This window comes from Candoia aspera, chromosome 2, assembly GCF_035149785.1.
Source record: "Candoia aspera isolate rCanAsp1 chromosome 2, rCanAsp1.hap2, whole genome shotgun sequence".
Classification (NCBI taxonomy): domain Eukaryota; kingdom Metazoa; phylum Chordata; class Lepidosauria; order Squamata; family Boidae; genus Candoia; species Candoia aspera.
This window is the reverse complement of record NC_086154.1, coordinates 111,092,275-111,104,250: the sequence shown is the minus strand read 5'-3', so window position 1 is coordinate 111,104,250 and position 11,976 is coordinate 111,092,275. Positions and strand designations below refer to the sequence as shown.

Genomic DNA, 11,976 nt, shown 5'->3' with positions numbered 1-11,976 from the left:
GTTTAAATGTCTAGAAGGCCAAAGTTCCTAATCTCTGATAGAAGCATAGATTACATGGGTGTAATATACCATGTGTTTATTGATTTGGGATACTCTGATTTGGCCCATTCCACAGGCCAGGAATATAGCATGTAATTACATGGTTTCAGTTGCCCACACTTCAGCTTCTACTAAAAGCTAAACTCTACTTTTAGAATTACTGCCCATTTTATTTAATACAGTTAATGCTTAAATGAATCCAGAAGATTCCCTTTTTATTTCCTTGTGCACTTTACAGCAAGAAAAACTTAACCGTGAATAACATTTTATTGCTTAGAGCTGAGATCAGAATACATTAGACAAATAGTCATGTGAACCATGCTAGGATTATTATCTGACCTGGTTTAATCCAAAAATGACATATGGGCGTGGGGGGAGGGCTGTTTTTCCCCAGTGCCTACAACTTACAGAAGAACACCACGACACATTTAGGAAGGACCACCAGAAGCCCTCAACCATTCTAGGATAGCGTTGATGTGGTAAAATACAAATAGTAGTATATGATTTCAAACCTACTGGCACTTTTGTGGAAAAGAAAGAAGTATGCATTTGTGTGTGGATATTCTTACTGCCCCAGTAAAGTACATCATAGCTTGTGACACCAGCAATCAATAGATGAAGGGCACTGCAGCTGCAGACCATGGAAGATGAGCTCAGCAGATGAAAGAGGGAAACAAGCAAGGGTAAAGGAGTCCTTTGGCAAGGAAGGATGAATGTTTCAACCTCTGCTATGCATTTTCTCTGATTCCTGTTTAACTGATCTGACTTTCAGTGCTGATTTACCATTTGAATGATGTAAATGAACCAAAAGCTTTTCCTCTTCTCTCCTGCTCTTTCTTAAGGTAGTCAGGAAGAGGCTGGATACAGCCATCATTAGTTAGAGCACTCATGAATCTCCTGGGTGTGAAATCAGAAGGTCAGGTTCTTCATCTGCTCTGAGTGAGAAAGAGGCAGCTATCAGAAAGCAACAAAAATGGTATTTATTAAAGCAATAATACTTGAACAATTGTCTTCAGTTCTTATTATCTTGATATTTGTATGATCTTCATCTCAAGAGCAATCTCTGATCATGAAAAAAGTCTGTAATAGTATAAATGATTATGAATGCTTGGGCTATTAATGATACTGTGTTTTTTGAGTATGGATAATTATTATGTGGGAAATAATGTCAGAGTCAGACAGAGTTTGACAGTTTGGAGGCAGTAAACATTCTAGGTAGCTTGATACATTTTTATAGGTCAATACAAAAGATTTCACAAAAGACTATAAAAGACACGCATGGTTGGCAGTAGGTAAGCTCTCTCACACAAAATTGGATCTCAGTGCTGGAGAGGCACAATAGGCATCTCTCTGATCTGCAAACAAACCACTTATTTTGTCCTGACGTACCTGGAAATCTGGGAGTTAATGATGCAATTGAGGGAAATGAAGTCCTTGGTTATCCTTTTGCTCCTTCACTCTCTGGAATCTGGGCACTGGAGCGTTTTCCTCTCCTGTACCATATATGCACCCAAACTATAGCAGCTAGCATAGTTAGAAAGATGGGTATTTTCAAGAAGACCAGGATTTGAGAATCAAGGCTGCTGGGCTGATTTCTAAACAGAGAAATGTTCCACCATGCTGTTTTAAATTGATCTCCATTATGACAAGTAAAATGCATATAACTTAGCCATTCACTTATTTCACTTTTAATTTATATTGATCTTTTAGTATAATTATAGATTACAAAAAGAATGGATGAGGACCCATACTTCCAAAATGCTTAAATTCTGCTGCTTGGGTGAACTTTCCCACCATGACCTTTGACACATTATATTGGAGAAATGATTATCCTATACATGTTAAAGAATTACTTATTGTTTTAATAGCTGTATTAATCTTTAATCCTAAATCTAGAGAAACAGATTCAATGTTTGTATTACAAAAGAATTTTAGTTCATTGCCTTTTCATTTGATGATCTTGGCCTCTGAAGTCTTACAACATACACGTTTGTACTACGTGGCATCTTCTGATAACATTGCTGATGCTCCATCTCGCGCGTCATCACCTGATTGGTCTCGGCTCTTTGACCACACCTACACACCTCTCTATAAGAAGCAATGGGTACCACCTTTGCATTAAGTTTACACACCTCTCTTCGAGAAGCATATGGACAAATTGTATTCTTTACATCTCATATAAGAGCCTGCTGTTGATTCTTATCTGTGCAATTTGTGAGTATGATTATGATTATGTAACTGTATTTGATTTCTTTCTCTGCTTGTAAAACAATGAATAAAGCTAGATATGACTTAGCAATAGAAACAATACAACATTTGCCGGATGATTTCTTTCCGCCTATTATTCAAACTTTACAATATACTTGGGATGTTCTTCATGATCGGATGGTTGTAGCTGATGAGGCTTCTTACCCCAAATATCATTTAAGAAGAGCTACTGATGTATATAAGGAAGTTTTTGATTTAATACCTTTAGTATCTTTAGCTGAGACAGCTACTATACATATGAAAAATTTAGCCTTTGCTGCTAATACACCTAATACACCGTCTCCTTCTCCTTCACCACCATCATTATCACCTAGCCCATTTATTGCGGGTCTACTTGCTCCAGAACCCACCTTAAGTGTGTCTGGTAGATCTCCTGCACTACGAGACTGGCCGGAATGGTCTTACTGGCCAGAAGCTTTAAATACTGAAGATCATTTTGGGAAAAGACCCATTCAAGAAGAATTATTCAATTTTTCTTTTAATTGTGTTGAAAATCATTATCGAAGGATAATAGATGATGCTCAAACATCTTTATATGCTCTGCCAGAAATGTTATATCCAGCCTTTCAATTTAGACATGTAGGCGAATCTTTAGCTAAACGAGTAAAATTATTAGCTAAAGAACTCTGGCTTCATGTAAAGATCATTGTTTGGGGAGAAAGACCTGTATTAGAATATATTACAAAACTTAGGAAATGGCTAGGTACTCCAGCTAAATACAGGGGTTCAAATGTCCCTGTTATTGAAGAATTTTTTGACCCTATAAGAGCAGTCAACCAAACCAGGACCAGTTTTGGTGAAGGCCCTAGAAGAGGTGCTAGAAGAAGACCCGGTTCTTCTTACAAAAAGACGCTTTACATTACTAAATCAAGGCGATCACCCTCTCCTAGGAGGAAGTCCAAATCCAAATCCAAAAGTCCTCCCCCAAAGAACTAGACATTCTTTGGGTTCTTTGGCAGGGTTATATCAGAATCATGAAGCTCCTTATAACCCTGAATGGATCATTCCTAATCACCAAAATATTCATTTACTGCCTGATATTAAAGAGGAATTGCCACATAGGATATGGAAATATATTTACCCGGCTCGATTCTGGCCACACAGGGTTAAATATAAACCCCTCCTTCAAGGAGTGACCAATAAATATCCTGATTATTATTCCTCTCATAAAACTAAAGTTACTGAGTACCTTGCTAGATTATATAAATCAGGAGTTCTTTACCACAGAGAAAGTAATCATGTTTTTTCTTACATTGATAATCATGCTTACCTGTCCTGACTACCAGGAAACACACTGAGACAATGACTTGGTCTCTAATATTTATTACTAGTACTTAACAAGAATCCTAACAAACTGAGGAAGCGTGGGAAAAACCCAGCCATATAAACCCCAAGGGTTAAGGCGGTCCCGATCTGTGTCTCTTTGAATGGCTGAACAGTTCCTCAGTGCTACGCATGCGCTTGACAGTCTGGGTGGGAGCCCCCTGCTCGCCATCCTTACTCATGACATCACCCTTGGGAAGTAAACCATATACTGCGACAAGGAAGCCGATTATCGAGCTCAAGGAGCAATGAGCTTAATAGACAGAATTTATCAGAAACTAAGGCCACCCAAACAAGGAAACAGAGAAACTTTTTCTCAAAAAGACATCAAGGATGCAGAGAAAATGTTTCCAGTGGAAAAACAATTCCTAGCCAAGGCCTACGTCCTACATGGATGGCATCAAAAGACTTCTTCAGATCAACGATTAAGACAGACTTGCCTTCAAACCGATTGGAGGAAGGAAAATTGTGCTACAACAAACAAATGGACTACACCAATGGTTCCGACATCTGTATTGCAACCAGGAGAAATTATAGAAATAGTAGGTTGCAATCCCAGGACAGGAGGACCGACAGACTGGGACAGAACCGAACTAGCCTTTCGTTTAAATATGAATCCAAAGGAATACCACAATTGGCTAGCATGTATGGGTCCTCAAGGAAGAAATATGGTACAAGATTTGATCCTTCAGGGCGTGAACTCTACTTGGGTCATTCCTCCAGAAAACAGAACTACTACAAGTGGAATAACAAGACAGATTCTGTCACCTCCTCCTCCCACCGAGAAGACCAATGCCCTCAAAGCAATCGACGTCATATCAAATGGGACCTATCAAAAGACAGAAACCAAACATGTCTGGACAGATTCCCAAAATCATTCTATATCAACTCCAATCAAGATTCAATATCCCAACAAACCACAACAGAAGGAAATCTCAGAGGAATCCTCAAAACCAGAGACTCAATTACCTCCAGAAATACAGACTCCTTTGATCAAGAGAATCATAAACAAAACAACACAAAGTGTGCAGAAAATAGCCACCAAGGTGTCAAGCAATACATCTCAGTGCGGACTCGCATACCTAAGCGCTGCACTGGTAAGTGTTTTCTTGTTAACAAAAATACTAGAGATACTGAAAAATGTAGATTGGTGGTGGACTTTTCTCAGTTTTCGAGGGGAAGTACCCGTGTACACTTTCCAAAATACTGGAGTCCAAACCAGTAATGAAGAGGGAAGAGCATTCAAGCCTCTGGCCACTCTTTTGTGGAGCTCCACAAGGCTCAGCTTTTATTCCATGCTATTTAATATTTAGATGAAACTGCTGGAAGACAGTTTCATCTAAATATCCACTCCATCGGTTTGGGGTGAGGTATCACTAGTATGTTGCTTTTTTTTTTAATCATATGGCATAGCAGTTCGGTGTTCATGCTGCTTCTTCTTGCTGGGAAATCCTTGTGAGGTCCAGCAGCCAGATGTGTAGACTATTTAGCCGTGACAAGTCACATTGCCTGGGGTGCACCATGAAGAGGCTAGTCTACATTGCATCGAGTTGGGCTGAGAGAGGATGACTGGCCCAAGGTCGCCCAGCTGGCTTTCATGCCTAAGGCGGGACTAGAACTCACAGTCTCCTGGTTTCTAGCCTGTTGCCTTCACCACCAGACCAAACTGGCTCTCATATCATAACATCAGTATGTTGCTGATACCCAGTTGTTATAGATCGATATCCCAAGCCACGTTGGAGATGCTCTGGAGGTCTTCACCCAATGTTTGAAGGCTGTGAGGGATGGGCAAAACAAGTTAAAAGTGAACCCTTGCAAGATGGAGATAGTGTTAGTCCAGAAATCATCAGGCTCCATGTACTTTCCTATGTTGGCTCTGGATGAAGTTGCACTCTCCCTGAAAGAGCAGGTCCACAACTGGGGGTTCCCTGGACTCATGACTCCTGTTTGATGAGCAGGTAGATGCTATGGCCAGGGGATCTTTTGCCCAGCGTCACTGCTGTGCCACTTGTGGCCCTTTCTGGATCAGGAGGCCTTAGTGATGTCCTCATCACCTTGAGGTTGGACTACTGCAATGCATTCTGTTTGGAGCTGCCTGTGAAAACTACAGTATCTAGAAGCTTCAGCTGGTGCAAAATGCAGCTGCCCTCATTCTGACATCTGAGAGCTGTTTCAGCAGGGTGACACTTGTTCTGTGGGGGCTGCATTACCTGCAAATAGGTTTCCAAATATTATTCAAAGTGCTGGTGTTAACTTAGAAAGTTAACAAGTTTTAACTCTTAGTTACTTACGGTACCCTCTTCTTCAAACGGAAATCTGTCCTGTGTATTCAACTAGGAAGGAGATGCTTCAGATCCATCCACAAGGGGTGGGGTGGGGGAGAACCTGGAGACAGGCTGTCTTAGTGACTGTTATAAAATAGCTTGCCACCAGAGGTCCAGATAGACTGTACCCTATTAATTTTTAGGAATATGGTGAAAACGCTTTGTTCTACTGGGTGTTTAGGACCTAAGTGGATATTTGTTGGGCAGTTGTAGCTAGATTTCTTGTGATGATTTTTAATTTAATTTTTTAAATTTCAGTGTTTATTTTTTGTGTTTGATTAGAATGTAATTAAGAAGCATTTTAGAATTTTATGGGGGTGAATGGTGCTGTTTTATTTGTATGTATGGACTGTGAACTGTCCTGAGTATTGTGAATAAGATATACTGTATGTATGTGTGTGTATATATATATATATATATATACACATACATACACACACACACTGTATATACACACAAACGTGTACACGCACACATGCACATGCACACATACACATATACATACACATACATACATACATTCTAATCAATAAATAATAAATAATATGAAGTGAATGCAAAAGGCCACAAAGGGAATGTGCCTAACAGAGAAAAATCAAGATGGGAGACTCTGTACAGTGTTGATTTGTAAATGCCAGGAACCTCTGAGCCAAAATGGGGGAGTTGTGGAGCTTGATGCTAGAAAAAACAGGAAGCATTACAAAAATCTACTACAATAGAGATAATTAAGTTATAGAATGATTTTGGGATACGAGTGTTATAGAGGAGCATATGGAGAGTAGTTTTGTCCTGGATATCAAAGAAGATATAAAATCCCTGTAAAAATGGAGCAAACCCATCCACAGAATTACCGTGGGATGTTCAATCCCCAAATGACATGCTATGGGGATATTCTATCACACTCTTCCAACCCAGCAAGGAACTTGGGCTGATGTTCAGATGGAAAGTGAAATCAGAGAGGCATCTGAAAAACAATCAGTGATAGACAGTGGATAGCTTCCATCACCTTCAAGTGGGCTAGGAGAGTGAATGGGGTCTGTGGTTTATGCTCCACCATCCAGAGATGTGATGTTGGTAGGTACTGGAGCAAGAATCCTTTCAGCAGAACATACCAGCTGTGGGACCCCTGCCAGAAAGTGGCTTTTTCCTAATGCAGCTTAGGCATGTGTTCTGTGCTGAATGGTGTTTTATTGCTCCCGGATTGTAATAGAGTTCTTGTATTTTATGATATACTTCAGAGTTTCTTGGTTTTATGAGATATTTTAACTGACATATTTCCTGGTATATTTTCTTGTGCATCAGCTGCTGGGTGCCTCAGGTGGAGAGTGCAATTTATAGATTCAGCAAACCAATAAACAAATGCGTGAAGTATCATCTTTTGGTCGAATGGGAGGAACAGAGGAGATGTGCAGATTGTGATCTCTGGCATGCAGCTAGGGGGAAATTGGCAGGTGCCTCTCATGTATTCTGAATTTCCACATCTTTGCTATTAGTCATATGGCCAGGTTGTCCAGAGGTAATCAGATTGCTGCTAAACTGCAGTATAATTTGGCATTCTGTTTTACTTAGGAAGTATCCACTGGTAGATTGTGTCTGGAATTTTCCTTGGAATGTCAAATAGAAGTAAGTCATTAGAATACCTTTCAGGAATTAATGGAGATTCACTGGGTTCTTCAGTTCTATATTCTTCATTTCTAGATGTAGATGTGGAAGCACCATCTGTAGAGAATAACACATTTTGTCAAATTCTAATGTAGGAGATAAAAATGAAAGCATTCACATTTCCCGATTTCTGCAGTTATTAAAAGGAGGTGTCAAACTGGGCCTAGATTGTCTCGAAGATTATGATAATAATAATGACTGCCGTTTGCAACATGCAGTTTAGGAAATATTGGACACAGCGATCTATGAATTCATCTATGATGCACTCCCTGTCTAGGGCCAAACCTATGAAAATCACTCAAGTATCGTACTGTGTACCTAGATAAGTTAGGCTGCACCTTCCAAAATTCCCAGCCAATGGCTCTACTAATTTGAAATATCTATGTATATTATATTATGAATTACTATTCAACTGTCCCACTTGAAAGAGCGAAAACATCCAATGAAATAATTAATTCTCTCCACAAAATTGCTAGAACAAAAACCTTGCCTCTCGTTGCTATGAAAGCAAGTCTTGCGTGAGGAAATAGAGCACGTACTGCAGAGAATGCAGAGAGGAATCACCTGTGCTTGAGCATATAAAAGCTCTTCAGCTATAAGTTAGGGATAGAGCGGCTCCAAGAACATTTGGGGACCCTCAAGTCAGTGCACTGGGTGGTTGCTGTGGCAGATGCCTGCAGGGAGAACGCCGGTGGTCCCTTCACTAGTGGACAGCTGGCAGGAAGGCAAGCCGTGCTAGGCAAGTACATTTATGCAGCTGCTCTGGACAGTGGGTTGAGACGGCAGCTAACAGGAGCTTGGCAATTGGACCCAGTCTTTCATTTTGTCTAAGAGGTGCTTTTGAAGGATAACTGTGTTGGTCTATAAATTCTAGTCCAATTGTTTTTCAAGAAGACTGCCGTTTAGGCTTTGTAGTATGCAGATGGGCAAGGAGCTATGCCCCTGAATGCAGTTTCTAGAAGCCATAGTGTTTCTTCTTGTGTCTGGGGTGTCGTGAGACACTGTTTACACATCTTATTATTTCTACTTAAGAGGCTGGAAGGGTACTGTCTTTTAAAATGGAAGCCGCAGTTCTCTAAAATCTAAGCAGAACCAGTAGCCAATAACTACACTGTTCTAGCGTTAGACAGAAACCACAGCGTACTGTCTTCCTATGGATGCACAGTGACTTTCTTCCTAAAACAGCATCTACAGTAAAGGATACCTGCAGTAATGATTACTTCCACTGGCTGCCAGATATCATATCTCCTTTCCACCCCACAAAGGTAAGTCCCGGCATCGTTGCGAGTGACGTTCTCCATGACCACACTGAACTCATGAAGTATATGGTTGTCTTTGATGGACATTCCATTCTGCTTCACCTCTCTCTCTGACCCAGTTGTTCTGATGGTGCGGTTACTAGAACAGAATCTAAACCCTTCTTCTTTGCACCAGTATTTCACAGCTTCTTCATCACCTCTTCTATATTTGCAGTGGACAGTCACTGAGCCACCAGGAGGTGAAATCACTAATTTAGGCTGCTCCAGCATCCAGCAAACTGAAAAATAGTTACAACAACTACTTTTACTAAAAATAAAAATAAAACAGACCCCAGAAAGATACAGTGCATCCAGAGTTCCACTTAAGTCTCTATACCCTGCATGAAATTAATTGGAAAAAGAGGAAATAATTTACTCATCTTTCCTAAACTTAATGCTCTTCAGAAGTGTTCATCTTCAGGTCTCATTGTCCCCAAGTTGAGAAGGCTTGTCAACTATTGAATTTGGTCCCAGATGTGTGAAGAACACCATGTTAGTCAAAGCTGATTTATATGATCACTTTTCTTAAAGAGGGATCCATCATGGATTTCTCTCAATTTGAAATGCAGTGGTCAACAAAACTGGATTCAGCCTCCCCAGTGTGTCCAACAGCCTTGAACAAAGTGCCTGCCTGCAATCCCTTTTCAGCAAGCAATGCTCATAGATGTTAGCATCCAATTGAAAAAGATGCATAGCAATCAGCAAGCAGGAAAAAATGAAAACAAATCAAAGATTGAGCAGGATAAATATTAACATCTTATTTCAAGGGTGAATGAAGTTCCTTTGGGAGGAAATTTCACAGGCAGCCCCATTGCTGAGAAAATTGGGCCAGGTGAAGAAAATGAGAAAAATATGTAGGGTGAAAAGAAAGCTTGGAAAACAGGAGGAATGAAAGGAAGAAGGATGCATTCAAGAATGTGTGTCCCTGCCATCCCACCCCCAGTGGCATCTCTTCTAAGCCCTCCTCTGTTTTGACGTTGGAACTGAACACAATTTGTCCTTCTTCTTCTTTATATAACTATCTCTAATGAAGGCTTATTAATGTATGTTTTTCCTGTGAGCACATTACCCATTTTAATACATTTATCTCAGACGAATGGATTTTTCACCAGAGAAAGGCTGATATTCAATATTGCCTTTCATACTGTGGGAGACTTCCTTTGATCAGTCTCATCTCACAAATCCATTTCCATAGAAACTTTTGGCTGATGTTTATTAAGAATTTTGATTATAATAATAATAATATCTAATACAAACTAAAATAAAGAAAAGGAAATAGAAAGGAAAAAATGCAAGGAAAAAGAAAAAAGAAAAAGGGAAGAAAGAAATGTGAGAAAATAATAAAGAAAAAGAAGAGAAATATGTAAAGAAATGACTTCCAACCTTCATCACAAGTATAAACAAATTTAGTAACTCTTCACCCTCTCTAAAGTTACATACATTTATCTTTTCATCCCATATCCCATCTCTTATCTATAAACAAATCCATAAAACATCATCTTTTCAGTCCTTTTCTCATCAGAAAGTCCAGAAAGGGTAGTTAGAAGTAACAACATATCTTATTTTAACCTTGATCAAATAAACCAACTTTATATTCCTTCCTTTTACTTCTAACAGTCTTTAGATAGAACTAAACTAACAGATTTAGTTTGTTCAAATATTTTCATAGGATTTGATTTCTTTTCATATTCTTCTCTGTCCCATTGCACAGAGTTCTTCAAGGCTTTTGGCTGATTTTTTTCCTTTTAAATATCCCTGGTGATATCAGGCTTGGGGCTCAGAATGAAAGGAAATAGGCTGAAAAAGGTTGCCAAATATTCGAAGGATGGTATAGGAAAATATCACAAATTGAAGCATGGGTATGAAACATCAACATTAGCTCGAAATAAAGTGATTGTCTTTGGCCCACAACAAAAAAAATGTCTGGGAAAGAATGAATCTATATTACCTACTTGGTATGTTGTTTAAATGGCTATGCATTCTTTTTTAAACAAGAAAAAAATCTGGTATATTGCTTACCCGACCAATTTTCCAAAGGTTTCTGAAACCAACAGCTATCAGATCAGTAGACTAAAACATTCCCCAGCCCGATCTGCATTCCTTGATGTAACTGTAGCCAAAAGCTTCCGATAAGCATCTATCTCACATTGAACAATGTCTCTATTGCATCTTTCTACAGCTGAAGCATAAACTGGTGTCCCTTGATTCTAATGCTCTATATTTGAATTTGTGCCTTCCTTTCACAATCTCATCCACCAAAAGGCCCAGAGAGAGACCGTGTGCCACATCGCTGGTTAAATTGTCCAAAGTGCTTGCATCTTAGTTGGAGGTAGCTGATCCCAAATCTAATCTATTCCCCAGTTCCAATAGTTCTCACCATGGAATAAAGTCCAAATCAAGCCATAGAAGAGTTTCATTGTTCTTGTTCAAGTAAGCTCTTTTTTTTACAAAAATGTAGTTTCTCTCTCTAAATTGTTTCCAGAATCTTGTTTCACTTGCATCTCAACCACAGACCTTGGAGATTTTTGCTTTTTAAACTGTCTGTGGTATTCTGTTGAAATAGCTAGTTTTTCACCAAAGGAAGAAGTCAGACCTTGCTCAATCTTTAAAAAGAAAACACATGATTACTAATCCTCAGATTGGCAAACTGGTAAAGTAGACACTGCAAACTCATCCTCAGAACAGAAAAGTACCAGATTTTACAATTATTGACGAATGCACTGGTCTTAGATCCTTCCTATTACAAACATAGACATGGATAACACCAGGTTTCGGCCCATCTAACACTTCACTGTGGTAGTAGCTTTAGTCTGTAATTTCTTGAGCTATAATGATTCTAGCCACTACTTCTAGCTACTTGTAAAGACAGAAAAATGGGAATAGTACTTCACTGTTTTCTTGCAGATCACAGCAATGCTTGTCACATCACTATTCCCTACCAATGTGGTTTATGTGTCTTAAAGTGAATAAATTTTCCAAGGTGCATGTTGGAAGTAGCCAGATTTGTTTTTTGTCATCACAGGCATATCTGGTTCCACCAACAAGGTGAACTTCAGCATACT

The 11,976-nt window shown here is 39.3% G+C and overlaps 1 protein-coding gene across 1 annotated transcript; it reads right to left on the bottom strand.

The window, feature by feature from the left end:
* Nucleotides 1-383: 383 nt before the first annotated feature.
* LOC134490045 (CMRF35-like molecule 2) lies at nucleotides 384-11,381 on the bottom strand. The gene is made up of 5 exons (XM_063292929.1): nucleotides 11,292-11,381; nucleotides 8,837-9,153; nucleotides 2,658-2,731; nucleotides 1,407-1,703; nucleotides 384-972 (listed from the first exon to the last, which is right to left on the bottom strand). The coding sequence occupies exons 1-4, from the start codon at nucleotides 11,329-11,331 to the stop codon at nucleotides 1,478-1,480; spliced, it is 657 nt and encodes a 218-aa protein (XP_063148999.1). The 5' UTR covers nucleotides 11,332-11,381; the 3' UTR covers nucleotides 384-972; nucleotides 1,407-1,477.
* Between the last annotated feature and the right edge of the window lie 595 nt (nucleotides 11,382-11,976).

Bases quoted from the DNA above. Each gene is read 5' to 3' on its own strand.
- LOC134490045 (XM_063292929.1), bottom strand. From the start codon at position 11,331: ATGAAACTCTTCTATGGCTTGATTTGGACTTTATTCCATG. The intron at 9,154-11,291 runs GTGAGAACTATT...ACTATTTTTCAG, and splicing joins GATTTGGACTTTATTCCATG to TTTGCTGGATGCTGGAGCAG. The intron at 1,704-2,657 runs GTGGGTTCTGGA...TGAATGGCTAAG, and splicing joins ATCTACCAGACACACTTAAG to TTATATGCATTTTACTTGTC.